Below are 27,557 nucleotides of genomic sequence, written 5' to 3' on the forward strand. Positions count from 1 at the left end.
TGGCACAAGCGCTCTAGTCAACCGTTTGCAGATAAAGTGCGGGCAGGCTGTGCAGGTAGGCTAGTGAGTCTACATGAGATAATAATTAAGACATAGTATTGTTATTTGTCAAACAGCAGTCAAGCATCGATCATCATGTTTTGTTAGACTTCAGTGCAGTTTTGGACATTATCATCATAATCGGCAGCTGAAAAAGTGTATTTGTTATGACTTAACATCCCCTGCTACATCGTGGCTCGAGTTACCTTTAATTGGCTTAATAAAGAAAATCCCCATAAAAAAAACGTCATTTTTAAACTACAGATACTGAATGAAAATGACCTCACCAGTGGTGTTTCCACCAAACATATCTAATAAAAATCTACATTTCAATGTGTTTCCATCCCATTTTCAACTCAACATATAGTTTTGTCACAAAAACTGGAGTTAAATAGCATTCAGTATGTGCAAACTCTGGTCTTGGCTCGTGCGCTCTAGCCAACAGCTCGGGCTGGCTGGGCGGGTAGGCTACATGATGACATTGTTGTGGATAAAAGTAAGAATATTTGTATTTGTCAAACGGAAGCCAAACTGAATCAGACCCTGTGAAATGAATCCTAACTTATTTAATCTGTATCCTAATAAACCCCATGCCTTCTCTACTACGTCATAATGGGAGGACAACACAAGGCATAGTTGACACCATTTACTTTGATATGATGGTTATTATATCAATATTTGCTCATAAAAGCGTTTCCATAACATTTCTCGCATAATTCATTTTACTGACAGAAAAAGAGCATTTTTGTTTTGTGGACATTTGGAAAGTTTACCAAAAAATCTGTTTCCATCAGGTCTGTAATTTTGTTGATGTAGTCTACTTAACTCGCATAAAACGTTTGGATGGAAACCTGGTTAGTGATAGTAAACTAATACACTACATGACCAAAAGTATGTGGACACCTGCTCGTCCAACATGTAATTCCAAAATCATTGGCATTCATATGGAGTTGGTCCCCCCTTTGCTGCTATAACAGCCTCCACTCTTCTGGGAAGGCTTTCCACTAGATGTTGGACACTGCTGCGGGGACTTGCTTCCATTCAACCACAATAGCATTACTGAGGTCGGGCACTGGTGTTGGGTGATTAGGACTGGCTCGCAGTCAGCATTCCAATTCATCCCAAAGGTGGTCAATGGGGTTGAGGTCAGGGCTTTGTACAGGCCAGTGAAGTTCTTCCACACCGATCTCGAGAAGAAAAAAAATCTGTATGGACCTCGCTTTGTGCATGGGGGCATTGTCATGCTGAAACAGGAAAGGGCCTGCCCCAAACTGTTGCCACAAAGATGGAAGCACATCCATTATTCCTCTTCCACTAAACTTTACAGCCAAACCCAGATTTGTCCGTCGGACTGCTAGATGGGGAAGCCTGATTCATCAGTCCAGAGAACGTGTTTCCACTGCTCCAGAGTCCAATGGCGGCAAACTTTACACCACTCCAGCCGACACTTGGCATTGCGCATGGTGATCTTAGGCTTGTGTGCGGCTGCTTGACCATGGAAACCCATTTCATTAAGCTCCCGACGAACAGTTACTGTGCTGACGTTGCTTCCAGAGGCAGTTTGGAACTCAGTAGTGAGTGGTGTAACCGAGGACAGACGTTCTTTACGTGTTTCAGCGGTCAGCGGTCCCATTCTGTGAGCTCATGTGGCCTACCACTTCCCAGCTGAGCCGTTGTTGCTCCTAGACATTTCCACTTCACAATAACAGCACTTACAGTTGACCTGGGCAGCTCTAGCAGTGCAGAAATTTGACAAACTGACTTGTTGGAAAGGTGGCATCCTATGACGGTGCCATGTTGAAAGTCACTGAGCTCTTCTGTAAGGCCATTCTACTGCCAATGTTTGTCTATGGAGATTGCATGGTTGTGTGCTCGATTTTATACATCTGTCAGCAACGGGTGTGGCTGAAATAGCCGAATCCACTACACTTGAAGGGGTGTCCACATACTTTTGTATATATAGTGTACATCAATGGTGCTACCTGAAATCCATTGTCTGTGAAAGTAGGCTATAGCAGTCTGTGAACAAAATATTATTATTGTTATATTATCACCCTAGGGTTAAGCTGAGATATACAGGCCTAAATAATGACTCATCAAGTTATAGGGTGGCATTCTCTGGACGCATTTATTGTTGCTCATTGGAACCTCATAATGATGATGATGATGATGCCTTTTCAGTCGTTGGACTCAATGGAGTTGGAACGTGGTCACCTCTCCGAAGCTGGACGGGTTCCGCCGGAGGTTGGGCGTGTTGCGCCGAAACCCAAACCGCCCGTTGTAGCCTATCAGCGGCTTGATGTCCGACATGAGACCACTGTGGTTGCTCACCTGCTCTCGGGAGTGACCTGTCCGGTGCAGAGACAAGATAGCCTATACCAGTGACTCTGAGCAATGATGATGATGATGTAAAACCTGTAAAGATTATGAATCCCATGTAGGCCTACTGATGTAAAACCTGTATAGATTATGAATCCCATGTAGGCCTACTGATGTAAAACCTGTATAGATTATGAATCCCATGTAGACCTACTGATGTAAAACCTGTAAAGATTATGAATCCCATGTAGGCCTACTGATGTAAAACCTGTAAAGATTATGAATCCCATGTAGGCCTACTGATGTAAAACCTGTATAGATTATGAATCCCATGTAGGCCTACTGATGTAAAACCTGTAAAGATTATGAATCCCATGTAGACCAACTGATGTAAAACCTGTATAGATTATGAATCCCATGTAGACCTACTGATGTAAAACCTGTAAAGATTATGATTCCCATGTAGGCCTACTGCTAACTAAAAGTACCTTGATTTATTGAATAGAATAGAAGAGCATTTCTGCAGGGTATAGAATAGTTTCTTCAGAATATAACTGTAGCCTATTCTTCAGTCTCCTCCAACTGTTTGTCACTTCACATAGCCTATAGGCCTATCTCCCCCATCCTTAATTCGATAGGTCAAAGCAATGGCATGCATTGATTATTTCCCCCTGGTGGCCAGAAAAGACACAACCTGTATAAAAAGTAGGCGTTGGATAAGAGTCTGCTAAATGACCAAAATATACAATGTAAATGTAAACTTATTTCTCTGATTCTGTGGAACTAATTTGATGTCAAACAGGACATATTATGAATCCCATTTCATCCAAATAAAAAAAAAATAATAGAATAGAACAGCCTATATAATATAATAGAATATCCTAGAATACAATAGAATAGCCTACCTGCTCCGGAAGTGTTCCTCAGGTCTAGAGACTTTTGGGCAGCGGCGCTCTTCAGTTCCTTGTTCTCGGTCTTGTGCTGGACCCTCTGCACCGACGGGGTGGTCTTCTGCGGGACCCTCTGCACCGACGGGGTGGTCTTCTGCGGGACCCTCTGCACCGACGGGGTGGTCTTCTGCGGGACCCTCTGCACCGACGGGGTGGTCTTCTGCGGGACCCTCTGCACGGACGGCATGGTCGTGTAGCGCGCAGCGTGGGGGTCATTGTGTGCGTCGTACCGGGGGAGCACCGACCAGAGCCGGGGGCGCATGTGTTCATACCCGAGCGCAACCGAACTGACAGCGATGCAGTCGAGCACGAACTTCTGCTCGCGCTTCTCAGGCCCGGAGTGATTCATTTTAGGCAATTCAACTCTGAAATGACAAAATATATCAAATTAGTCCACAGTCAATATATACAGAGCCTTTTAAGACTTAGCTACTAAAATAAAACTATTTAAAAAGCTGGTCAGATTCGGGCCTAACTGTGCAGTGTGTGTTATTATACTTATGACCCAAATTCCTAAAATGTATGGAGGGACATGAATAGTCAAAAACACTCACATGAACATTCACAGCGAAAGCACGTAAAATCAACACTCACTACCCGGTCAGTTGTGCACCTGCCAATGTGCTGGTTTACACTTTACTTCAAAAGCCTGCTGAATGACGCAAATGTAAGGCTTTATTACGTTTCAACAGATATAGCTGGGGGGCAGTGAAAATTGCGTCACAAGAGGGATGCAAATGCACAATTGCTCATCTACCATTCTTGATTAAATCGGTCTCAGAAATACAGTGACCATTTTCATGACATGAGCTATCTGGATTCAACTCGGAAGGGATCCTTAAAGTCATTATACAGGCCTATTTGCTTTTAGAAGACATGCTAAAGTTAAAATGAACGGAGTTTCTAATCTGCAGGGCTAAACTTTGGCCCCAGTGACTGTCGCTGCGGGGGGTGCAAGTGGCTATTGTGACGTTGCTCGTAGCAACAAGGTCAGTGTTGGAGTTACGCGCACGGATGCATTTCCCATCGAGATTTATCACCCGAGGAGACGCACTGTAATGGGCTATCGGCGGGGGAGAATCTGGAAGGCGGAGGATTGAACTGAAACAACTCTGGGTTTCTTTTCTATCTTTAAAAAAAATATATTTTGCTCTAATTGTCATGATGACCGACTTGTTGTCCGTGGTGTCGGAGGCGGAGAGGAAGTCCTTTCCAACCCTCTCTCAGCTCTCAGAAAACGGTCAGGACAGGACACACTTTCTAGCCTATTTTATTGTACAGTAGAAAATATATAGCCCACCTTGCTGCATCTTAAAAACACCTAGGCTATGCGCATTTGTTTGCAAACTTTGCACAATTTAGAATCAAGGTGTGCATGTCATTTGATTTATACTACATTTTTTTAACATTTAGCTGTATAAGCAATTTTTATTTTCTGAAAATGTTCCCCTTTATTTCAGACGTTGACAGCATTTGGTCAAACGTGTCATCTTTCGTGGAGCGACAGATGACCTTGCAAAAGGTGAGAGCACTTTAGAAAGTCGATATTGCCATAGTTAGTGGTCAGTCAGTTCAGCTAAACTGAGGGTATAGCAGAGGATGTTTTTAGCAGTTTGAAGCTTATTTACTGCATTTCTACACAATTTAAAAACTGGAAAATGCTATTTGATGAACAGCAAAATGAAACAAAATGACATCAGGTATTAATTATCATGCAGTATCAGGTTTAAAGGTCTGGGGAACTGCGTGTAGGCTACAATCAGTGGGGGAAAAAGTACCCACATGTCACACTTGAGTAAAAGTAAAGATACCTTCATAGGAAATGACTCAAGTTGAAGTGAAAGTCACCCAGTAAAAGTCTAAAACTATTTGCTTTTAAACATACTTAAGTATCAAAAGTAAATGTAATTGCAAAAATAAACTTGTGTATCAAAAGTAAAAGTATACATCATTATCCATTCCTTATATTAAGCAAACCAGATGGTACCATTATCTGGTTTTATTTCTCACGGACAGACAGGGGCAAACTCCAACACTCAGATAGAATTTACAAACCAAGCATGTGTGTTCAGTAAGTCCACCAGGTCAGAGGAGGTAGGGATGACCAGGGTTGTTCTCTTGGTAACTGTGTGAATTGGACCATTTTCCTGTCCTGCTAAGCATTCAAAATGTAATGAGTACTTTTGGGTGTCAGGGAAAATGAATTGAGTAAAAAGTACATTATCTTCTTTGAGAATGCAGTGGAGTAAAAGTAAAATATAAATAGTAAAGTAAAGTACAGCTACCCCAAAAAAACGACTTAAGTTGTATTTTACTTTACATCACTGGCTACAATGTCAACCACTACTCAACCTCGTCATAAATTGACTCATTTACTTGTGGAACGGTACATACAGTGAACATGAAATAGATGCATAATACATGCTATCAAGTCACGACAAGGCCCGACATTAAATGCTGACATCAGTGTGAAACGATCTGGCCTTAATGGCCATGTACTCTTATAATCTCCATCCGGCACAGCCAGAAGAGGACTGGCCACCCCTCAGAGCCTGGTTCCTCTCTAGGTTTCTTCCTAGGTTCCTGCCTTTCTAGGGAGTTTTTCCTAGCCACAGTGCTTCTACATCTGCATTGCTTGCTCTTTGGGGCTTTAGGCTGGGTGTCTGTATAAGCACTTTGTGACATGTGCTGATGTAAAAAGGGCTTTTGATTGCTTGAGTAACCGATGCATAAAACAGCTGACTGCGAATGCAAATTATGCTAGATAAATCCTACACATGCATTGAAATAAAAGGCATAGCCTACATCAGACTTACTTAGGCCTTTAATTGACAAGGACGCATGAAGACAAACAAACTCGACTAAAGAATGACGAATATCATGAAATACAAAGGGAAAATCTAATTTTTAAAGGGCACTAAGGCCACGCCTGTGATTCAGCACCGCTGAATGGACAGCTCCTCGGTACAGGCATAGTGGAGCTCGTGACGTGGTGCTGAATGGACAGCGCCTCGGTACAGGCAGAGTGGAGCTCCGTGACGTGGTGCTGAATGGACAACGCCTCGGTACAGGCAGAGTGGAGCTCCGTGACGTGGTGCTGAATGGACAGCGCCTCGGTACAGGCATAGTGGAGCTCTGTGACGTGGTGCTGAATGGACAGCGCCTCGGTACAGGCAGAGTGGAGCTCTGTGACGTGGTGCTGAATGGACAGCTCCTCGGTACAGGCATAGTGGAGCTCTGTGACGTGGTGCTGAATGGACAACGCCTCGGTACAGGCAGAGTGGAGCTCTGTGACGTGGTGCTGAATGGACAGCGCCTCGGTACAGGCAGAGTGGAGCTCCGTGACGTGGTGCTGAATGGACAGCGCCTCGGTACAGGCATAGTGGAGCTCTGTGACGTGGTGCTGAATGGACAGCGCCTCGGTACAGGCAGAGTGGAGCTCCGTGACGTGGTGCTGAATGGACAGCGCCTCGGTACAGGCATAGTGGAGCTCTGTGACGTGGTGCTGAATGGACAACGCCTCGGTACAGGCAGAGTGGAGCTCCGTGACGTGGTGCTGAATGGACAGCGCCTCGGTACAGGCATAGTGGAGCTCTGTGACGTGGTGCTGAATGGACAACGCCTCGGTACAGGCAGAGTGGAGCTCCGTGACGTGGTGCTGAATGGACAGCGCCTCGGTACAGGCAGAGTGGAGCTCTGTGACGTGGTGCTGAATGGACAGTGCCTCTGTCTAGTAGTCAGCTACAGGGCATTCGGAAAGCATTTAGACCCCTTCCCTTTCCAACATTTTGTTACATTACAGCCTTAATCTAAAATTCATGTTGATATTTTCACAAATTAATTACAAATAAAAAACAGAAATGCCTTACTTACATAAGTATTCAGATCCTTTGCTATAAGACTCAACATTGAGCTCAGGTGCATTCTGTTTCGATTGATCATCCTTAAGATGTTTCTACAACTGGATTGGAGTCCACCTGTGGTAAATTTAATTGATTGGACATGATTTGGAAAGGCACACACCTGTCTATATAAGGTTCCACAGTTGACAGTGCATGTCAGAGCAAAAACCAAGCCATGAGGTTGAAGGAATTGTCCGTAGAGCTCTGAGACAGGATTGTGTTGAGGCACAGATCTGGGGAAGGGTACCAAAACATTTCTGCAGCATTGAAGGTCCCCAAGATCACTGGTCGCCCGGCCAAACTGAGCAATTGGGGGAGAAGGGTCTTGGTCAGGGAGGTGACCAAGAACCCGATGGTCACTCTGACAGAGCTCCAGAGTTCCTCTGTGGAGATGGGAGAACCTTCCAGAAGGACAACCATCTCTGCAGCACTCCACCAATCTGGCCTTTATGGTAGAGTGGCCAGACAAAAGCCGCTCCTCAGTAAAAGGCACATGACAGCCCACTTAGAGTTTGCCAAAAGGAACCTAAAGGAATACTCAGACCATGAGAAACAAGATTCTCTGGTCTGATGAAACCAAGATTGAACTCTTTAGCCTGAATGCCTGGCACCATCCCTACAGTGAAGCATGGTGGTGGTAGCATCATGTTGTAGAGATGTTTTTCAGCAGCAGGGACTGGGAGACTAGTCAGGATCGAGGGAAAGATGAAAGGAGCAAAGTGCAGAAAGAACCTTGATGAAAACCTGCTCCAGAGCGCTCAGGACCTCAGACTCGGGCGAAGAGTCACCTTCCAACAGGACAACGACCCTAAGCACACAGCCAAGAGAATGCAGGAGTGGCTTCGGTACAAGTGTCTGAATGTCCTTGAGTGGCCCAGCCAGAGCCCGGACTTGAACCCGATCGAAACATCTCTGGAGAGACCTAAAATTAGCTGTCCAGCGACGCTCCCCATCCAACCTGACAGAGCTTGAGAGGATCTGCAGAGAAGAATGGGAGAAACTCCCCAAATACAGGTGGACCAAGCATGTAGTGTCATACCCAGGAAGGCTCGAGGCTGTAATCACTGCTAAAGGTGCTTCAACAAAGTACTGAGCAAAGGGTCTGAATACTTATGTAAATGAAATATTTCAGTTTTATTTTTTAAACCTGTTTTTGCTTTGTCATTATGGGGTATTTTGTGTAATTTTAGAATAAGGCTGTAACGTAACATAATGCGGAATAAGTCAAGGTGTCTGAATACTTTCTGAATGCACTGTATATAATTATTTAATTTGTGGGCAGTTAGAAATGAGGTAGAGTACTGGTAGGGCTCAGGTAGACTACAGGTAGGATCAGGTAGACTACAGGTAGACTACAGGTACGGATCAGGTAGACTACAGGTAGGGATCAGGTAGACTACAGGTAGGGATCAGGTAGGCTACAGGTAGGATCAGGTAGGCTACAGGTAGGATCAGGTAGACTGCAGGTAGGATCAGGTAGGCTCAAGGTAGGATCAGGTAGTCTACAGGTAGGGAACAGGTAGACTACAGGTAGGAATCAGGTAGACTACAGGTAGGATCATGGAGACTACATGTAGGGATCTGGTAGACTACAGGTAGGGATCAGGTAGACTACAGGTAGGGATCAGGTAGACTACAGGTAGGGATCAGGTAGGCTACATGTAGGGAACAGGTAGGCTACAGGTAGGGATCAGGTAGACTACAGATAGGAATCAGGTAGACTACAGGTAGGGATCAGGTAGACTACAGGTAGGAATCAGGTAGGCTACAGGTAGGGATCAGGTAGACTACAGGTAGGGTTCAGGTAGACTACAGGTAGGGATCAGGTAGGCTACATGTAGGGAACAGGTAGGCTACAGGTAGGGATCAGGTAGACTACAGGTAGGAATCAGGTAGACTACAGGTAGGGATCAGGTAGACTACAGGTAGGGATCAGGTAGACTACAGGTAGGAATCAGGTAGACTACAGGTAGGGATCAGGTAGACTACAGGTAGGGATCAGGTAGGCTACATGTAGGGAACAGGTAGGCTACAGGTAGGGATCAGGTAGACTACAGGTAGGAATCAGGTAGACTACAGGTAGGGATCAGGTAGACTACAGGTAGGGATCAGGTAGGCTACAGGTAGGGATCAGGTAGGGATCAGGTAGGGATAATGTAGACTACAGGTTCGGATCAGGTAGGCTACAGGTAGGGATCAGGTAGGGATCAGGTAGACTACAGGTAGGGATCAGGTAGCCTACAGGTACGGATCAGGTAGACTACAGGTAGGGATCAGGTAGGGATCAGGTAGACAACAGGTAGGATCAGGTAGACTCCAGGTAGGGCTCAGGTAGACTACAGGTAGGGATCAGGTAGGCTACATGTAGGGAACAGGTAGGCTACAGGTAGGGATCAGGTAGACTACAGATAGGAATCAGGTAGACTACAGGTAGGGATCAGGTAGACTACAGGTAGGAATCAGGTAGGCTACAGGTAGGGATCAGGTAGACTACAGGTAGGGATCAGGTAGACTACAGGTAGGGATCAGGTAGCCTACATGTAGGGAACAGGTAGGCTACAGGTAGGGATCAGGTAGACTACAGGTAGGAATCAGGTAGACTACAGGTAGGGATCAGGTAGACTACAGGTAGGGATCAGGTAGACTACAGGTAGGAATCAGGTAGACTACAGGTAGGGATCAGGTAGACTACAGGTAGGGATCAGGTAGACTACAGGTAGGAATCAGGTAGACTACAGGTAGGGATCAGGTAGGCTACAGGTAGGGATCAGGTAGGGATCAGGTAGGGATAATGTAGACTACAGGTTCGGATCAGGTAGGCTACAGGTAGGGATCAGGTAGGGATCAGGTAGACTACAGGTAGGGATCAGGTAGCCTACAGGTACGGATCAGGTAGACTACAGGTAGGGATCAGGTAGGGATCAGGTAGACAACAGGTAGGATCAGGTAGGCTCCAGGTAGGGCTCAGGTAGACTACAGGTAGGGATCAGGTAGGCTACATGTAGGGAACAGGTAGGCTACAGGTAGGGATCAGGTAGACTACAGATAGGAATCAGGTAGACTACAGGTAGGGATCAGGTAGACTACAGGTAGGAATCAGGTAGGCTACAGGTAGGGATCAGGTAGACTACAGGTAGGGATCAGGTAGACTACAGGTAGGGATCAGGTAGCCTACATGTAGGGAACAGGTAGGCTACAGGTAGGGATCAGGTAGACTACAGGTAGGAATCAGGTAGACTACAGGTAGGGATCAGGTAGACTACAGGTAGGGATCAGGTAGACTACAGGTAGGAATCAGGTAGACTACAGGTAGGGATCAGGTAGGCTACAGGTAGGGATCAGGTAGGGATAATGTAGACTACAGGTAGGGATCAGGTAGACTACAGGTACGGATCAGGTAGGCTACAGGTAGGGATCAGGTAGGGATCAGGTAGACTACAGGTAGGGATCAGGTAGACTACAGGTACGGATCAGGTAGACTACAGGTAGGGGTCAGGTAGGGATCAGGTAGACTACAGGTAGGATCAGGTAGTCTACAGGTAGGGAACAGGTAGACTACAGGTAGGAATCAGGTATACTACAGGTAGGATCATGGAGACTACATGTAGGGATCAGGTAGACTACAGGTAGGGATCAGGTAGACTACAGGTAGGGATCAGGTAGACTACAGGTAGGGATCAGGTAGGCTACATGTAGGGAACAGGTAGGCTACAGGTAGGGATCAGGTAGACTACAGATAGGAATCAGGTAGACTACAGGTAGGGATCAGGTAGACTACAGGTAGGAATCAGGTAGGCTACAGGTAGGGATCAGGTAGACTACAGGTAGGGATCAGGTAGACTACAGGTAGGAATCAGGTAGTCTACAGGTAGGGATCAGGTAGGCTACAGTTAGGGATCAGGTAGGGATCAGGTAGGGATAATGTAGACTACAGGTACGGATCAGGTAGGCTACAGGTAGGGAACAGGTAGGGATCAGGTAGACTACAGGTAGGGATCAGGTAGCCTACAGGTACGGATCAGGTAGACTACAGGTAGGGATCAGGTAGGGATCAGGTAGACTACATGTAGGGATCAGGTAGGCTACAGGTAGGGATCAGGTAGGCTACAGGTAGGCTACAGGTAGGGATCAGGTAGGGATCAGGTAGACTACATGTAGGGATCAGGTAGACTACAGGTAGGGGATCAGGTAGCCTACAGGTAGGATCAGGTAGACTACAGGTAGGGATCAGGTAGACTACAGGTAGGGATCAGGTAGACTACAGGTAGGGATTAGGTAGACTACAGGTAGGGCTCAGGTAGGCTACAGGTAGGGATTAGGTAGTGTAATCGTTGTTCAGTTGTGTTTATTTTCATACCAATACATGAGAGCAAAATTGCACTAGCCTCTGGGACAAATGAATACAAATATCAATTAGGCCTGCAGCTATCACAGCCCATATTTTAATAGCAATAAAACAGCTTTATATTTCGATTGGTCACCAAAAACGAGGGCTCCCTCACCTCTCAATTCCCAATTCGATCAACCCCTGGCTATCAGATTACAACAAGGTTTACAAAATGCCGACATCAAACTCAAAGCAATCGGCGCACTGACTAAACGGCTGACTGGCAAAGCAAACTGGCACCATCTCTGTTCTCTGCTTTCTACAAGTGAGAGAAAAGGGCAGCTGCTCTCCGAGCGATGCCAGTCAGCCAATGAAAGCCAGCTGTTGTATTTTAATTGGGATTGGAATGAATTGAGTTTAACTTGACAGTTTTGGTCTGGAGCTACGGTAGTGTATGAATATCAACTCTGAAATAGGACTATTTTACCATGTGACATAGATTTGAAGCTGGCAGTTGTCTTATTGCCCAATTTTCAGTGAGATTAAGAACTCTTTCAGCTCTGAAGAAAGTTAGGCAAGGCATTAGGAAAGTAAATATGACATATCATAAATAGTAGAGGCATTATCATGATTGTCCTTCAGCTGTATTCATCATCAGGTCTAGGAGAACTGGTTGACAACTTGTTGTGTCTGTCTGTCTGTCTGTCTGTCTGTCTGTCTGTCTGTCTGTCTGTCTGTCCAGGGGGTCTACATCGCAGGCCTGGGAACCTTCACCTTCTCTCAGCAGAAGCTGGACGTAGGCAACAAGTTTGTTTTGATTCAGCGACCAATCTTCCTGCTCTCTGAGAAGCTGTCCCAGTCACACGGCCTCAAGCAGGTCAAACCGCTGTCTGCAGGTGAGTGGCGAGGGGCCAAGAACACAGACACACAAACACATGAGTACGCACGCACGCACACAGACACACACACATGAGACATCTTCTGTCAACGCTGGCACGTTTATGTGAACGAGCGCAGATATCAAGCCTGAGTTGTGTTGATAGCCCGCTGAGCTAAAGCCTGGGCAGTAGCTTAGAAACAGTATGTTACAGTGATACCAGCAATGTGTCCCATAGAAACACTATGTTACAGTGATACCAGCAATGTGTCCCATAGAAACACTATGTTACAGTGATACCAGCAATGTGTCCCATAGAAACACTATGTTACAGTGATACCAGCAATGTGTCCCATAGAAACACTATGTTACAGTGATACCAGCAATGTGTCCCATAGAAACACTATGTTACAGTGATACCAGCAATGTGTCCCATAGAAACACTATGTTACAGTGATACCAGCAATGTGTCCCATAGAAACACTATGTTACAGTGATACCAGCAATGTGTCCCATAGAAACACTATGTTACAGTGATACCAGCAATGTGTCCCATAGAAACACTATGTTACAGTGATACCAGCAATGTGTCCCATAGAAACACTATGTTACAGTGATACCAGCAATGTGTCCCATAGAAACACTATGTTACAGTGATACCAGCAATGTGTCCTATAGAAACACTATGTTACAGTGGTACCAGCAATGTGTCCCATAGAAACACTATGTTACAGTGATACCAGCAATGTGTCCCATAGAAACACTATGTTACAGTGATACCAGCAATGTGTCCCATAGAAACACTATGTTACAGTGATACCAGCAATGTGTCCCATAGAAACACTATGTTACAGTGATACCAGCAATGTGTCCCATAGAAACACTATGTTACAGTGATACCAGCAATGTGTCCCATAGAAACAGTATGTCACAGTGATACCAGCAATGTGTCCCATAGAAACAGTATGTTACAGTGATACCAGCAATGTGTCCCATAGAAACAGTATGTTACAGTGATACCAGCAATGTGTCCCATAGAAACAGTATGTTACAGTGATACCAGCAATGTGTCCCATAGAAACAGTATGTTACAGTGATACCAGCAATGTGTCCCATAGAAACAGTATGTTACAGTGATACCAGCAATGTGTCCCATAGAAACAGTATGTTACAGTGATACCAGCAATGTGTCCCATAGAAACACTATGTTACAGTGATACCAGCAATGTGTCCAATAGAAACACTATGATGAAAGAGAATGAATGAGAAAAACCAGGTCCAGCTCAACTTCACAGTCCTGTCTGTGGAGAGCCTGTTGGGAATGGGATAGAGAGAGCCATCTTGATGTGTTAATATGTCTGTCTGTGGAGAGCCTGTTGGGAATGGGATAGAGAGAGCCATCTTGATGTGTTAATATGTCTGTCTGTGGAGAGCCTGTTGGGAATGGGATAGAGAGAGCCATCTTGATGTGTTAATATGTCTGTCTGTGGAGAGCCTGTTGGGAATGGGATAGAGAGAGCCATCTTGATGTGTTAATATGTCTGTCTGTGGAGAGCCTGTTGGGAATGGGATAGAGAGAGCCATCTTGATGTGTTAATATGTCTGTCTGTGGAGAGTCTGTTGGGAATGGGATAGAGAGAGCCATCTTGGTGTGGCTGAGCCTTATCCAACCCAGGTTGTCTGTCTATACACGACTGTTAGCCTGCTCAGACAAGCAGGTTAGTCATCACAGTAGTCCAGTACACTAACACTAGGAATGTCATCACAGGAGTCCAGTACACTAACACTAGGAATGTGTGTCATCCATCTGTCATCACAGTAGTCCAGTACACTAACACTAGGAATGTGTGTCATCCATCTGTCATCACAGGAGTCCAGTACACTAACACTAGGAATGTGTGTCATCCATCTGTCATCACAGGAGTCCAGTACACTAACACTAGGAATGTGTGTCATCCATCTGTCATCACAGGAGTCCAGTACACTCATCCATCTGTCATCACAGTAGTCCAGTACACTAACACTAGGAATGTGTGTCATCCATCTGTCATCACAGGAGTCCAGTACACTAACACTAGGAATGTGTGTCATCCATCTGTCATCACAGTAGTCCAGTACACTAACACTAGGAATGTGTGTCATCCATCTGTCATCACAGCAGGGGACGTGCCACTGGTCCAGCTCAACTTCACAGCCCTGTCTGTGGAGAGCCCGTTTGAGCGTCACGTGGTGGAGGGCTGTGTGAGAGAGACTCTGCTGGTGTTGCTGAGAGCCGTGGCCACCGGACGCTCAGTCCTCTTCACCTTCCACGCCATCGGAGAGCTGTTGTTCTGCCAGAGCAAAGTCAAGATGAAGTTCTACCACGACTTTGTCACCGCCCTGGACGGCAGCGGGAAGCTGCTCTTGGCGCTCTCCAATGTCAGTAGGGTGGATTAGATATGTCATGTAGGTAGTGTGTGTATCGGGGACGGGGGTTGGGTAGGTTGTTTGTGTGTGTGTGTGTGTGTGTGTGTGTGTGTGTGTGTGTGTGCGCGCGCGTGTGTGTGTGTGTGTGTGTGTGTGTGTGTGTGTGTGTGTGTGTGTGTGTGTGTGTGTGTGTGTGTGTGTGTGTGTGTGTGTGTGTGTGAGAGAGAGAGAGAGACATAGAGAGTGAGCAGGTGTGTATGATTGTACAAGTGCGTTTGTATTTGTGTTAGTGACAATCCCCCTATCCACTCTCTATCCCAGAGACCTGGCACCAGCAACTCTGTCCTGTTTGGGAGATCCAGCATACCAGGGACCAGCAACACCATCATCCTCCCCAGAATCTCTTCTGAACAGCGGGGGAAGGACTGGGGAGAGGAGGCCCTGGCCCAGGTCCAGACAGACTCAGACAGGAAGGAGGAGAATAGAGGTGAGGGAGAGACAGTGGTGTAATCTAGTCCTCTAAAAACATTAAGGGTTTTTATTGCCAAATTCAACTGATGGCCAAATTCAATTGCTTTGGATTAACTCAGTGAATATCTCGATCAGATTGAGGGGTTTTAATGGGTGTAATGTCTCTGGTGAGAGATATGTGTTGGGCTCACTTAACCTTGATAACCCTGTGTTGGAGAGAAAGGTAAGCTAATATAACATTATCTAGATTTAGGGGCGTATCCCAGAACATGTATTTCTCTTCCTACGGTAGCTTCATCTGTCAAGTCGTTCTGATCTATAGTTATGTTAACATGTGAACGCAGAGTCCCTGATGACTCCGCGGTGCAGATCTAGACACACCCTGCACCCAGCCAAGGTCAACGGGATCAGTCTCACTGATGACCTGGAGCCCAGACCTCCAGCAGAGACCAACACTGACAGGTATTGTTATTGTCGGCCTCACTGCTAACCCCAGCTGTTGTCGGCCTCACTGTTAACCCCAGCTGTTGTCGGCCTCACTGCTAACCCCAGCTGTTGTCGGCCTCACTGTTAACCCCAGCTGTTGTCGGCCTCACTGTTAACCCCAGCTGTTGTCGGCCTCACTGCTAACCCCAGCTGTTGTCGGCCTCACTGCTAACCCCAGCTGTTGTCGGCCTCACTGCTAACCCCAGCTGTTGTCGGCCTCACTGCTAACCCCAGCTGTTGTCGGCCTCACTGCTAACCCCAGCTGTTGTCGGCCTCACTGTTAACCCCAGCTGTTGTCGGCCTCACTGTTAACCCCAGCTGTTGTCGGCCTCACTGTTAACCCCAGCTGTTGTTGGCCTCACTACTAACCCCAGCTGTTGTCGGCCTCACTGCTAACCCCAGCTGTTGTCGGCCTCACTGCTAACCCCAGCTGTTGTCGGCCTCACTGCTAACCCCGTCTATTGTCGGCCTCACTGCTAACCCCGTCTATTGTCGGCTAACACTGTTAACCCCAGCTGTTGTCGGCCTCACTGCTAACCCCAGCTGTTGTCGGCCTCACTGCTAACCCCAGCTGTTGTCGGCCTCACTGCTAACCCCGTCTATTGTCGGCCTCACTGCTAACTCCAGCTATTGTTGGCTAACACTGCTAACTCCAGCTATTGTTGGCTAACACTGTTAACCCCAGCTATTGTCGGCTAACAGTGCTAACCCCAGCTATTGTTGGCTAACACTGCTAACCCCAGCTGTTGTAGGCCTCACCGCTAATCCCAGCTATTGTCGGCCTCACTGCTAACCCAAGCTAATTTATAGTTATGTTACCATGTGTACCCAGAGTCCCTAATGACTCCGCGGTCCAGATCTAGACACACCCTGCACCCAGCCAAGGTCAACGGGATCAGTGTCACTGATGACCTGGAGCTGCTAACTGCTAATCCCAGCTGTTGTCGGCCTCACTGCTAACCCCAGCTATTGTCGGCTAACACTGTTAACCCCAGCTATTGTCGGCTAACCCCAGCTATTGTCGGCTAACCCCACTGCTAACCCCAGCTATTGTCGGCTAACACTGTTAACCCCAGCTATTGTCGGCTAACACTGCTAACCCCAGCTATTGTCGGCTAACACTGCTAACCCCAGCTATTGTCGGCTAACACTGCTAATCCCAGCTATTGTCGGCCTCACTGCTAACCCCAGCTATTGTTGGCCTCACTGCTAACTCCAACTGTTGTCGGCCTCACTGCTAACCCCAGCTATTGTGGGCCTCACTGCTAACCCCAGCTATTGTCAGCCTCACTGCTAACCCCAGCTATTGCCGGCCTCACTACTAACCCCAGCTGTTGTCGGCCTCACTGTTAACCCCAGCTATTGTCGGCTAACACTGCTAGTCCCAGCTATTGTCGGCCTCACTGCTAACCCCAGCTATTGTTGCCCTCACTGCTAACTCCAACTGTTGTCGGCCTCACTGCTAACCCCGGCTATTGTCGGCTAACACTGCTAACTCCAGCTATTGTCGGCTAACACTGCTAACCCCAGCTATTGTCGGCTAACACTGTTAACCCCAGCTATTGTCGGCTAACACTGCTAACCCCAGCTATTGTTGGCTAACACTGCTAACCCCAGCTATTGTCGGCTAACACTGCTAACCCCAGCTATTGTCGGCTAACACTGCTAACCCCAGCTATTGTCGGCTAACACTGCTAACCCCAGCTATTGTCGGCTTACACTGCTAACCTCATCTCCTACTGACCAGGCTGCATCCCAAATGGCATCATATTCCATATGTTACGTAGTGCACTACTTCATAGGGCTTTGGTCAAAGGTAGTGCACTACATAAAGAATAGGGTGCCGTTTGGGACATAGCCACACACTGCCACAGGATAGTGAGTGACGCTTGACCCTGGTTGGTCTCCTCTCTAAACCTGTTAATCCAGGACAGTAACACAAGACCCTGGTTGGTCTCCTCTCTAAACCTGTTAATCCAGGACAGGAACACAAGACCCTGGTTGGTCTCCTCTAAACCTGTTAATCCAGGACAGGAACACAAGACCCTGGTTGGTCTCCTCTCTAAACCTGTTAATCCAGGACAGGAACACAAGACCCTGGTTGGTCTCCTCTCTAAACCTGTTAATCCAGGACAGTAACACAAGACCCTGGTTGGTCTCCTCTAAACCTGTTAATCCAGGACAGTAACACAAGACCCTGGTTGGTCTCCTCTCTAAACCTGTTAATCCAGGACAGTAACACAAGACCCTGGTTGGTCTCCTCTAAACCTGTTAATCCAGGACAGTAACACAACACCCCACTCCCAGCCTACAGCAGATTGCATAATGTAACAGAAAACCAGTTTGGAAACAAGTGTTTTAATCATCACTTCTAAGTGCTATCCTATAGGGATCCAATGTACATCTAGTTGTATATGTTTTACCCAAATAAGTTAAATTCAGTGAGTAGCCTTGACTAAAACCTGAAGACGTGCGTTAGCTCTCTGACCCAATAATAAGTTAAATTCAGTGAGTAGCCTTGACTAAAACCTGAAGACCCAATACCTAGGCTATGTCCCAATTATCTCTCCTTCCTCCCAAAGTGTGCACTTGTTCACTTCCCTTCACTGATTTCAAAGGAAATGACTGGTATAAGAACTCCCAGTAGCCCCATGCCGCCAATTCAATGCTTTTAGATTTATGTGAAGTAGTGAACAAGTTTTTATTATATTATTGGAACACACCCTTGGGCAATCTGCGGGAGTCTAGGAGAGGGTGTTACTCTCCTGTCCTGGGGCAGTAGCTCCATGAATGATGCAGCTCTCCCTGTGTGGGACAGTCCCTCACCTGTCACCACCTGATCATTCAGACAGTGTGCCCTGAGGTTTAGCCTGCCCTGTACCCCCCACAGCGGTCCCGTGGCCCTGGGCTCTGAAACTAGACCCCTCTGGACGTTCCTCCGTCCATACAGACACTGTCTGCATCCTAAATGACACCCTATTCCCTATATAGTGCACTACTTTTGACCAGGGCCCATCAAGAAACCCAGAGTCATATATATACAGTAGAGAGAGTTGGGTCAATGCTGTTGAACGTTCTGAGAGCGTCACTTTCTCCTGCACAGCCGGAGCCAAGTGATAATTGAAGGCTTCCACATTGTGCTGTTTATTGCTGCTAGTTTCCTAAACTTATGAACATGTCCGGTGAAAGCAGATATGCAGTTTGTTGACACTACAACACACTACAGACTTGGATACACATGATCATTAAATCCTCTGTTTAGCTTGTTTACAGCGGGTCATTTCACAGGGAGCTGTCGGAGGCTCTCGTATTGTTATATCATCAACATGTTGAGAATATGGTGTCTGTTCTGAAACCTGGCCCAACTCTCTTAATGTATGGCTCTGAGGAAACCCATAGGGCTCTGGGCAAAAGTAGTGCATTATATGGGGGAATAGGGTGCCATGGGCCCTGGTCAAAAGTAGTGCCCTATATAGGGAATAGGGTGCCATTTGAGACGCATTGTGGGCAACTGCCTGTATTCAGTGTTTGTCACCAGCTAAAGTGGAAAGGGAGGGAAGGTTGAGGGAGGCTGATGTGCTAATAGAGCTGTTGGGTAAGCTGACACAAAGCTATTCAACTACTGGCCCTTAGGGGCCCAAGTACTGCTGGTCACTATTGACTGGCCAGAGGGTCCACTCTCTGATTAAAATAAGTACTGCTGGTGATCATTGATTGGCCAGAGGGTATACTCTCTGATTAACAGGAAAGAAAGGGAACCAGTCCTGCATCCCACATGGCGCCCTATTCCCTACTTTTAGTCAAATGTAGTGCACTATGGGAATAGGGTGCCATTTGGGGTACATAACCAGATGTATTTTGGTCTCCCAGGACTGTGGTTGAATAGCCCCTGATCTGAAAGATAAGCCAGGACTGTGGTTGAATAGCCCCTGATCTGAAAGATAAGCCAGGACTGTGTTGAATAGCCCCTGATCTGAAAGATAACCCAGGACTGTGGTTGAATAGCCCCTGATCTGAAAGATAAGCCAGGACTGCGGTTAGGAGCACTCCCTTTAAGAGTGTACTCCTAATCACTGCTCGTTACCTGTATAAAAGACACCTGGGAGCCAGAAATCTTTCTGATTGAGAGGGGGTCAAATGCTTATTTCCCTCATTAAAATGCAAATCAATTTATAACATTTTTGACATGCGTTTTTCTGGATATTTTTATTGTTATTCTGTCTCTCACTGTTCAAATAAACCTACCATTAAAATTATAGACTGATCCTTTCTTTGTCAGTGGGCAAACGTACACAATCAGCAGGGGATTAAATACTTTTTTCCCCCACTGTATAATCTCCACCCGGCACAGCCAGAAGAGGACTGGCAAACCACTTATAGCCTGGTTCCTCTCTAGGTTTCTTCCTAGGTTCTGGCCTTTCTAGGGAGTTTTCCCTAGCTACAGTGCTTCTACAACTACATTGCTTGCTGTTTGGGGGGTTTCTGTACAGCACTTTGTGACTGACATCAGCTGATGTAAGAAGGGCTTTATAAATACATTTGATCGACTGTGGTTGAATAGCCCCTGATCTGAAAGATAACCCAGGACTGTGGTTGAATAGCCCCTGATCTGAAAGATAACCCAGGACTGTAGTTGAATAGCCCCTAAGCTGAAAGATAAACCAGGACGGTGGTTGAATAGCCCCTGATCTGAAAGATAACCCAGGACTGTGGTTGAATAGCCCCTAAGCTGAAAGATAAACCAGGACTGTGGTTGAATAGCCCCTAAGCTGAAAGATAACCCAGGACTGTGTTGAATAGCCCCTGATCTGAAAGATAACCCAGGACTGTGTTGAATAGCCCCTAAGCTGAAAGATAAACCAGGACTGTGTTGAATAGCCCCTGATCTGAAAGATAACCCAGGACTGTGGTTGAATAGCCCCTGATCTGAAAAATAACCCCGGACTGTGTTGAATAGCCCCTGATCTGAAAGATAACCCAGGACTGTGGTTGAATAGCCCCTAAGCTGAAAGATAAACTAGGACTGTGGTTGAATAGCCCCTGATCTGAAAGATAACCCAGGACTGTGGTTGAATAGCCCCTAAGCTGAAAGATAACCCAGGACTGTGGTTGAATAGCCCCTAAGCTGAAAGATAAACCAGGACTGTGTTGAATAGCCCCTGATCTGAAAGATAACCCAGGACTGTGTTGAATAGCCCCTAAGCTGAAAGATAACCCAGGACTGTGGTTGAATAGCCCCTAAGCTGAAAGATAACCCAGGACTGTGTTGAATAGCCCCTGATCTGAAAGATAACCCATGACTGTGTTGAATAGCCCCTGATCTGAAATATAACCCAGGACTGTGGTTGAATAGCCCCTAAGCTGAAAGATAACCCAGGACTGTGGTTGAATAGCCCCTGATCTGAAAGATAACCCATGACTGTGTTGAATAGCCCCTGATCTGAAATATAACCCAGGACTGTGGTTGAATAGCCCCTAAGCTGAAAGATAACCCAGGACTGTGTTGAATAGCCCCTGATCTGAAAGATAACCCATGACTGTGTTGAATAGCCCCTGATCTGAAATATAACCCAGGACTGTGTTGAATAGCCCCTAAGCTGAAAGATAACCCAGGACTGTGGTTGAATAGCCCCTGATCTGAAAGATAACCCAGGACTGTGTTGAATAGCCCCTGATCTGAAAAATAACCCAGGACTGTGTTGAATAGCCCCTGATCTGAAAGATAACCCAGGACTGTGGTTGAATAGCCCCTGATCTGAAAGATAAACCAGGACTGTGTTGAATAGCCCCTGATCTGAAAGATAACCCAGGACTGTGTTGAATAGCCCCTGATCTGAAAGATAACCCAGGACTGTGTTGAATAGCCCCTGATCTGAACGATAACCCAGGGCTGTGGTTGAATAGCCCCTAAGCTGAAAGATAACCCAGGACTGTGGTTGAATAGCCCCTGATCTGAAAGATAACCCAGGACTGTGTTGAATAGCCCCTAAGCTGAAAGATAACCCAGGGCTGTGGTTGAATAGCCCCTAAGCTGAAAGATAAACCAGGACTGTGGTTGAATAGCCCCTGATCTGAAAGATAACCCAGGACTGTGGTTGAATAGCCCCTAAGCTGAAAGATAACCCAGGACTGTGGTTGAATAGCCTCTAAGCTGAAAGATAAACCAGGACTGTGTTGAATAGCCCCTGATCTGAAAGATAACCCAGGACTGTGTTGAATAGCCCCTGATCTGAAAGATAACCCATGACTGTGTTGAATAGCCCCTGATCTGAAATATAACCCAGGACTGTGTTGAATAGCCCCTGATCTGAAAGATAACCCAGGACTGTGGTTGAATAGCCCCTGATCTGAAAGATAACCCAGGACTGTGGTTGAATAGCCCCTGATCTGAAAGATAACCCAGGACTGTGTTGAATAGCCCCTGATCTGAAAGATAACCCAGGACTGTGTTGAATAGTCCCTGATCTGAACGATAACCCAGGGCTGTGGTTGAATAGCCCCTAAGGTGAAAGATAACCCAGGACTGTGGTTGAATAGCCCCTGATCTGAAAGATAACCCAGGACTGTGTTGAATAGCCCCTAAGCTGAAAGATAACCCAGGGCTGTGGTTGAATAGCCCCTAAGCTGAAAGATAAACCAGGACTGTGGTTGAATAGCCCCTGATCTGAAAGATAACCCAGGACTGTGGTTGAATAGCCCCTAAGCTGAAAGATAACCCAGGACTGTGGTTGAATAGCCTCTAAGCTGAAAGATAAACCAGGACTGTGTTGAATAGCCCCTGATCTGAAAGATAACCCAGGACTGTGGTTGAATAGCCCCTGATCTGAAAGATAACCCAGGACTGTAGTTGAATAGCCCCTAAGCTGAAAAATAAACCAGGACGGTGGTTGAATAGCCCCTGATCTGAAAGATAACCCAGGACTGTGGTTGAATAGCCCCTAAGCTGAAAGATAAACCAGGACTGTGGTTGAATAGCCCCTAAGCTGAAAGATAACCCAGGACTGTGTTGAATAGCCCCTAATCTGAAAGATAACCCAGGACTGTGTTGAATAGCCCCTAAGCTGAAAGATAAACCAGGACTGTGTTGAATAGCCCCTGATCTGAAAGATAACCCAGGACTGTGGTTGAATAGCCCCTGATCTGAAAGATAACCCCGGACTGTGTTGAATAGCCCCTGATCTGAAAGATAACCCAGGACTGTGGTTGAATAGCCCCTAAGCTGAAAGATAAACTAGGACTGTGGTTGAATATGCTCTGATCTGAAAGATAACCCAGGACTGTGGTTGAATAGCCCCTGATCTGAAAGATAACCCAGGACTGTGTTGAATAGCCCCTAAGCTGAAAGATAACCCAGGGCTGTGGTTGAATAGCCCCTAAGCTGAAAGATAAACCAGGACTGTGGTTGAATAGCCCCTGATCTGAAAGATAACCCAGGACTGTGGTTGAATAGCCCCTAAGCTGAAAGATAACCCAGGACTGTGGTTGAATAGCCCCTAAGCTGAAAGATAAACCAGGACTGTGTTGAATAGCCCCTGATCTGAAAGATAACCCAGGACTGTGTTGAATAGCCCCTGATCTGAAAGATAACCCATGACTGTGTTGAATAGCCCCTGATCTGAAATATAACCCAGGACTGTGGTTGAATAGCCCCTAAGCTGAAAGATAACCCAGGACTGTGGTTGAATAGCCCCTGATCTGAAAGATAACCCAGGACTGTGGTTGAATAGCCCCTAAGCTGAAAGATAACCCAGGACTGTGGTTGAATAGCCCCTGATCTGAAAGATAACCCAGGACTGTGTTGAATAGCCCCTGATCTGAAAGATAACCCAGGACTGTGTTGAATAGCCCCTGATCTGAAAAATAACCCAGGACTGTGTTGAATAGCCCCTGATCTGAATGATAACCCAGGACTGTGGTTGAATAGCCCCTGATCTGAAAGATAAACCAGGACTGTGTTGAATAGCCCCTAAGCTGAAAGATAACCCAGGGCTGTGGTTGAATAGCCCCTAAGCTGAAAGATAAACCAGGACTGTGGTTGAATAGCCCCTGATCTGAAAGATAACCCAGGACTGTGGTTGAATAGCCCCTAAGCTGAAAGATAACCCAGGACTGTGGTTGAATAGCCCCTAAGCTGAAAGATAAACCAGGACTGTGTTGAATAGCCCCTGATCTGAAAGATAACCCATGACTGTGTTGAATAGCCCCTGATCTGAAATATAACCCAGGACTGTGTTGAATAGCCCCTGATCTGAAAGATAACCCAGGACTGTGGTTGAATAGCCCCTGATCTGAAAGATAACCCAGGACTGTGGTTGAATAGCCCCTGATCTGAAAGATAACCCAGGACTGTAGTTGAATAGCCCCTAAGCTGAAAAATAAACCAGGACTGTGTTGAATAGCCCCTGATCTGAAAGATAACCCAGGACTGTGTTGAATAGTCCCTGATCTGAACGATAACCCAGGGCTGTGGTTGAATAGCCCCTAAGCTGAAAGATAACCCAGGACTGTGGTTGAATAGCCCCTGATCTGAAAGATAACCCAGGACTGTGTTGAATAGCCCCTAAACTGAAAGATAACCCAGGGCTGTGGTTGAATAGTCCCTAAGCTGAAAGATAAACCAGGACTGTGGTTGAATAGCCCCTGATCTGAAAGATAACCCAGGACTGTGGTTGAATAGCCCCTAAGCTGAAAGATAACCCAGGACTGTGGTTGAATAGCCCCTAAGCTGAAAGATAAACCAGGACTGTGTTGAATAGCCCCTGATCTGAAAGATAACCCATGACTGTGTTGAATAGCCCCTGATCTGAAAGATAACCCAGGACTGTGGTTGAATAGCCCCTGATCTGAAAGATAACCCAGGACTGTGGTTGAATAGCCCCTAAGCTGAAAGATAACCCAGGACTGTGGTTGAATAGCCCCTAAGCTGAAAGATAACCCAGGACTGTGGTTGAATAGCCCCTGATCTGAAAGATAACCCAGGACTGTGTTGAATAGCCCCTGATCTGAAAAATAACCCAGGACTGTGTTGAATAGCCCCTGATCTGAAAGATAACCCAGGACTGTGGTTGAATAGCCCCTGATCTGAAAGATAAACCAGGACTGTGTTGAATAGCCCCTGATCTGAAAGATAACCCAGGACTGTGTTGAATAGCCCCTGATCTGAAAGATAACCCAGGACTGTGTTGAATAGCCCCTGATCTGAAAGATAACCCAGGACTGTGTTGAATAGTCCCTGATCTGAACGATAACCCAGGGCTGTGGTTGAATAGCCCCTAAGCTGAAAGATAACCCAGGACTGTGGTTGAATAGCCCCTAAGATGAAAGATAACCCAGGGCTGTGGTTGAATAGCCCCTGATCTGAAAGATAACCCAGGACTGTGTTGAATAGCCCCTAATCTGAAAGACAACCCAGGACTGTGTTGAATAGCCCCTGATCTGAAAGATAACCCAGGACTGTGTTGAATAGCCCCTGATCTGAAAGATAACCCAGGACTGTGTTGAATAGCCCCTGATCTGAAAGATAACCCAGGACTGTGTTGAATAGTCCCTGATCTGAACGATAACCCAGGGCTGTGGTTGAATAGCCCCTAAGCTGAAAGATAACCCAGGACTGTGGTTGAATAGCCCCTGATCTGAAAGATAACCCAGGACTGTGTTGAATAGCCCCTAAGCTGAAAGATAACCCAGGGCTGTGGTTGAATAGCCCCTAAGCTGAAAGATAAACCAGGACTGTGGTTGAATAGCCCCTGATCTGAAAGATAACCCAGGACTGTGTTTGAATAGCCCCTAAGCTGAAAGATAACCCAGGACTGTGGTTGAATAGCCCCTAAGCTGAAAGATAAACCAGGACTGTGTTGAATAGCCCCTGATCTGAAAGATAACCCATGACTGTGTTGAATAGCCCCTGATCTGAAAGATAACCCAGGACTGTGGTTGAATAGCCCCTGATCTGAAAGATAACCCAGGACTGTGGTTGAATAGCCCCTAAGCTGAAAGATAACCCAGGACTGTGGTTGAATAGCCCCTAAGCTGAAAGATAACCCAGGACTGTGGTTGAATAGCCCCTGATCTGAAAGATAACCCAGGACTGTGTTGAATAGCCCCTGATCTGAAAAATAACCCAGGACTGTGTTGAATAGCCCCTGATCTGAAAGATAACCCAGGACTGTGGTTGAATAGCCCCTGATCTGAAAGATAAACCAGGACTGTGTTGAATAGCCCCTGATCTGAAAGATAACCCAGGACTGTGTTGAATAGCCCCTGATCTGAAAGATAACCCAGGACTGTGTTGAATAGCCCCTGATCTGAAAGACAACCCAGGACTGTGTTGAATAGCCCCTGATCTGAAAGACAACCCAGGACTGTGTTGAATAGCCCCTGATCTGAAAGATAACCCAGGACTGTGTTGAATAGCCCCTGATCTGAAAGATAACCCAGGACTGTGGTTGAATAGCCCCTGATCTGAAAGACAACCCAGGACTGTGTTGAATAGCCCCTGATCTGAAAGATAACCCAGGACTGTGTTGAATAGTCCCTGATCTGAACGATAACCCAGGGCTGTGGTTGAATAGCCCCTAAGCTGAAAGATAACCCAGGACTGTGGTTGAATAGCCCCTAAGATGAAAGATAACCCAGGGCTGTGGTTGAATAGCCCCTGATCTGAAAGATAACCCAGGACTGTGTTGAATAGCCCCTGATCTGAAAGACAACCCAGGACTGTGTTGAATAGCCCCTGATCTGAAAGATAACCCAGGACTGTGTTGAATAGCCCCTGATCTGAAAGATAACCCAGGACTGTGTTGAATAGCCCCTGATCTGAAAGATAACCCAGGACTGTGTTGAATAGCCCCTGATCTGAAAGATAACCCAGGACTGTGGTTGAATAGCCCCTCAGCTGAAATATAACCCAGGACTGTGTTGAATAGCCCCTGATCTGAAAGATAACCCAGGACTGTGTTGAATAGCCCCTTATCTGAAAGATAACCCAGGACTGTGGTTGAATAGCCCCTGATCTGAAAGATAACCCAGGACTGTGTTGAATAGCCCCTGATCTGAAAGATAACCCAGGACTGTGTTGAATAGCCCCTGATCTGAAAGATAACCCAGGGCTGTGGTTGAATAGCCCCTGATCTGAAAGATAACCCAGGACTGTGTTGAATAGCCCCTGATCTGAAAGATAACCCAGGACTGTGGTTGAATAGCCCCTAAGCTGAAAGATAACCCAGGACTGTGGTTGAATAGCCCCTAAGCTGAAAGATAAACCAGGACTGTGTTGAATAGCCCCTGATCTGAAAGATAACCCAGGACTGTGTTGAATAGCCCCTGATCTGAAAGATAACCCAGGACTGTGTTGAATAGCCCCTGATCTGAAAGATAACCCAGGACTGTGTTGAATAGCCCCTAAGCTGAAAGATAACCCAGGACTGTGTTGAATAGCCCCTGATCTGAAAGATAACCCAGGGCTGTGGTTGAATAGCCCCTGATCTGAAAAATAACCCAGGACTGTGTTGAATAGCCCCTGATCTGAAAGATAACCCAGGACTGTGTTGAATAGCCCCTGATCTGAAAGATAAACCAGGACTGTGTTGAATAGCCCCTGATCTGAAAGATAAACCAGGACTGTGTTGAATAGCCCCTGATCTGAAAGATAAGCCAGGACTGTGTTGAATAGCCCCTGATCTGAAAGATAATCCAGGACTGTGTTGAATAGCCCCTGATCTGAAAGATAACCCAGGACTGTGTTGAATAGCCCCTGATCTGAAAGATAATCCATGACTGCT

At 46.4% G+C, this 27,557-nt stretch overlaps 1 protein-coding gene across 2 annotated transcripts in view; it reads left to right on the top strand.

The window, feature by feature from the left end:
- The first annotated feature begins 3,646 nt into the window (after nt 1-3,646).
- LOC106591572 (coiled-coil domain-containing protein 81) overlaps nt 3,647-27,557 on the top strand; it is a 37,217-nt gene continuing 13,306 nt past the window's right edge. For both annotated transcript variants that reach the window (XM_045698282.1, XM_045698283.1), the window contains exons 1-6: nt 3,647-4,548; nt 4,769-4,830; nt 12,280-12,433; nt 14,573-14,832; nt 15,142-15,307; nt 15,636-15,753. In XM_045698282.1, coding sequence (XP_045554238.1) covers nt 4,470-4,548; nt 4,769-4,830; nt 12,280-12,433; nt 14,573-14,832; nt 15,142-15,307; nt 15,636-15,753 — 839 coding nt within the window. In that variant the 5' untranslated portion in view covers nt 3,647-4,469. The remainder of the gene's footprint in view (nt 4,549-4,768; nt 4,831-12,279; nt 12,434-14,572; nt 14,833-15,141; nt 15,308-15,635; nt 15,754-27,557) is intronic.

Source organism: Salmo salar, chromosome ssa16 (assembly GCF_905237065.1).
Source record: "Salmo salar chromosome ssa16, Ssal_v3.1, whole genome shotgun sequence".
Lineage (NCBI taxonomy): Eukaryota > Metazoa > Chordata > Actinopteri > Salmoniformes > Salmonidae > Salmo > Salmo salar.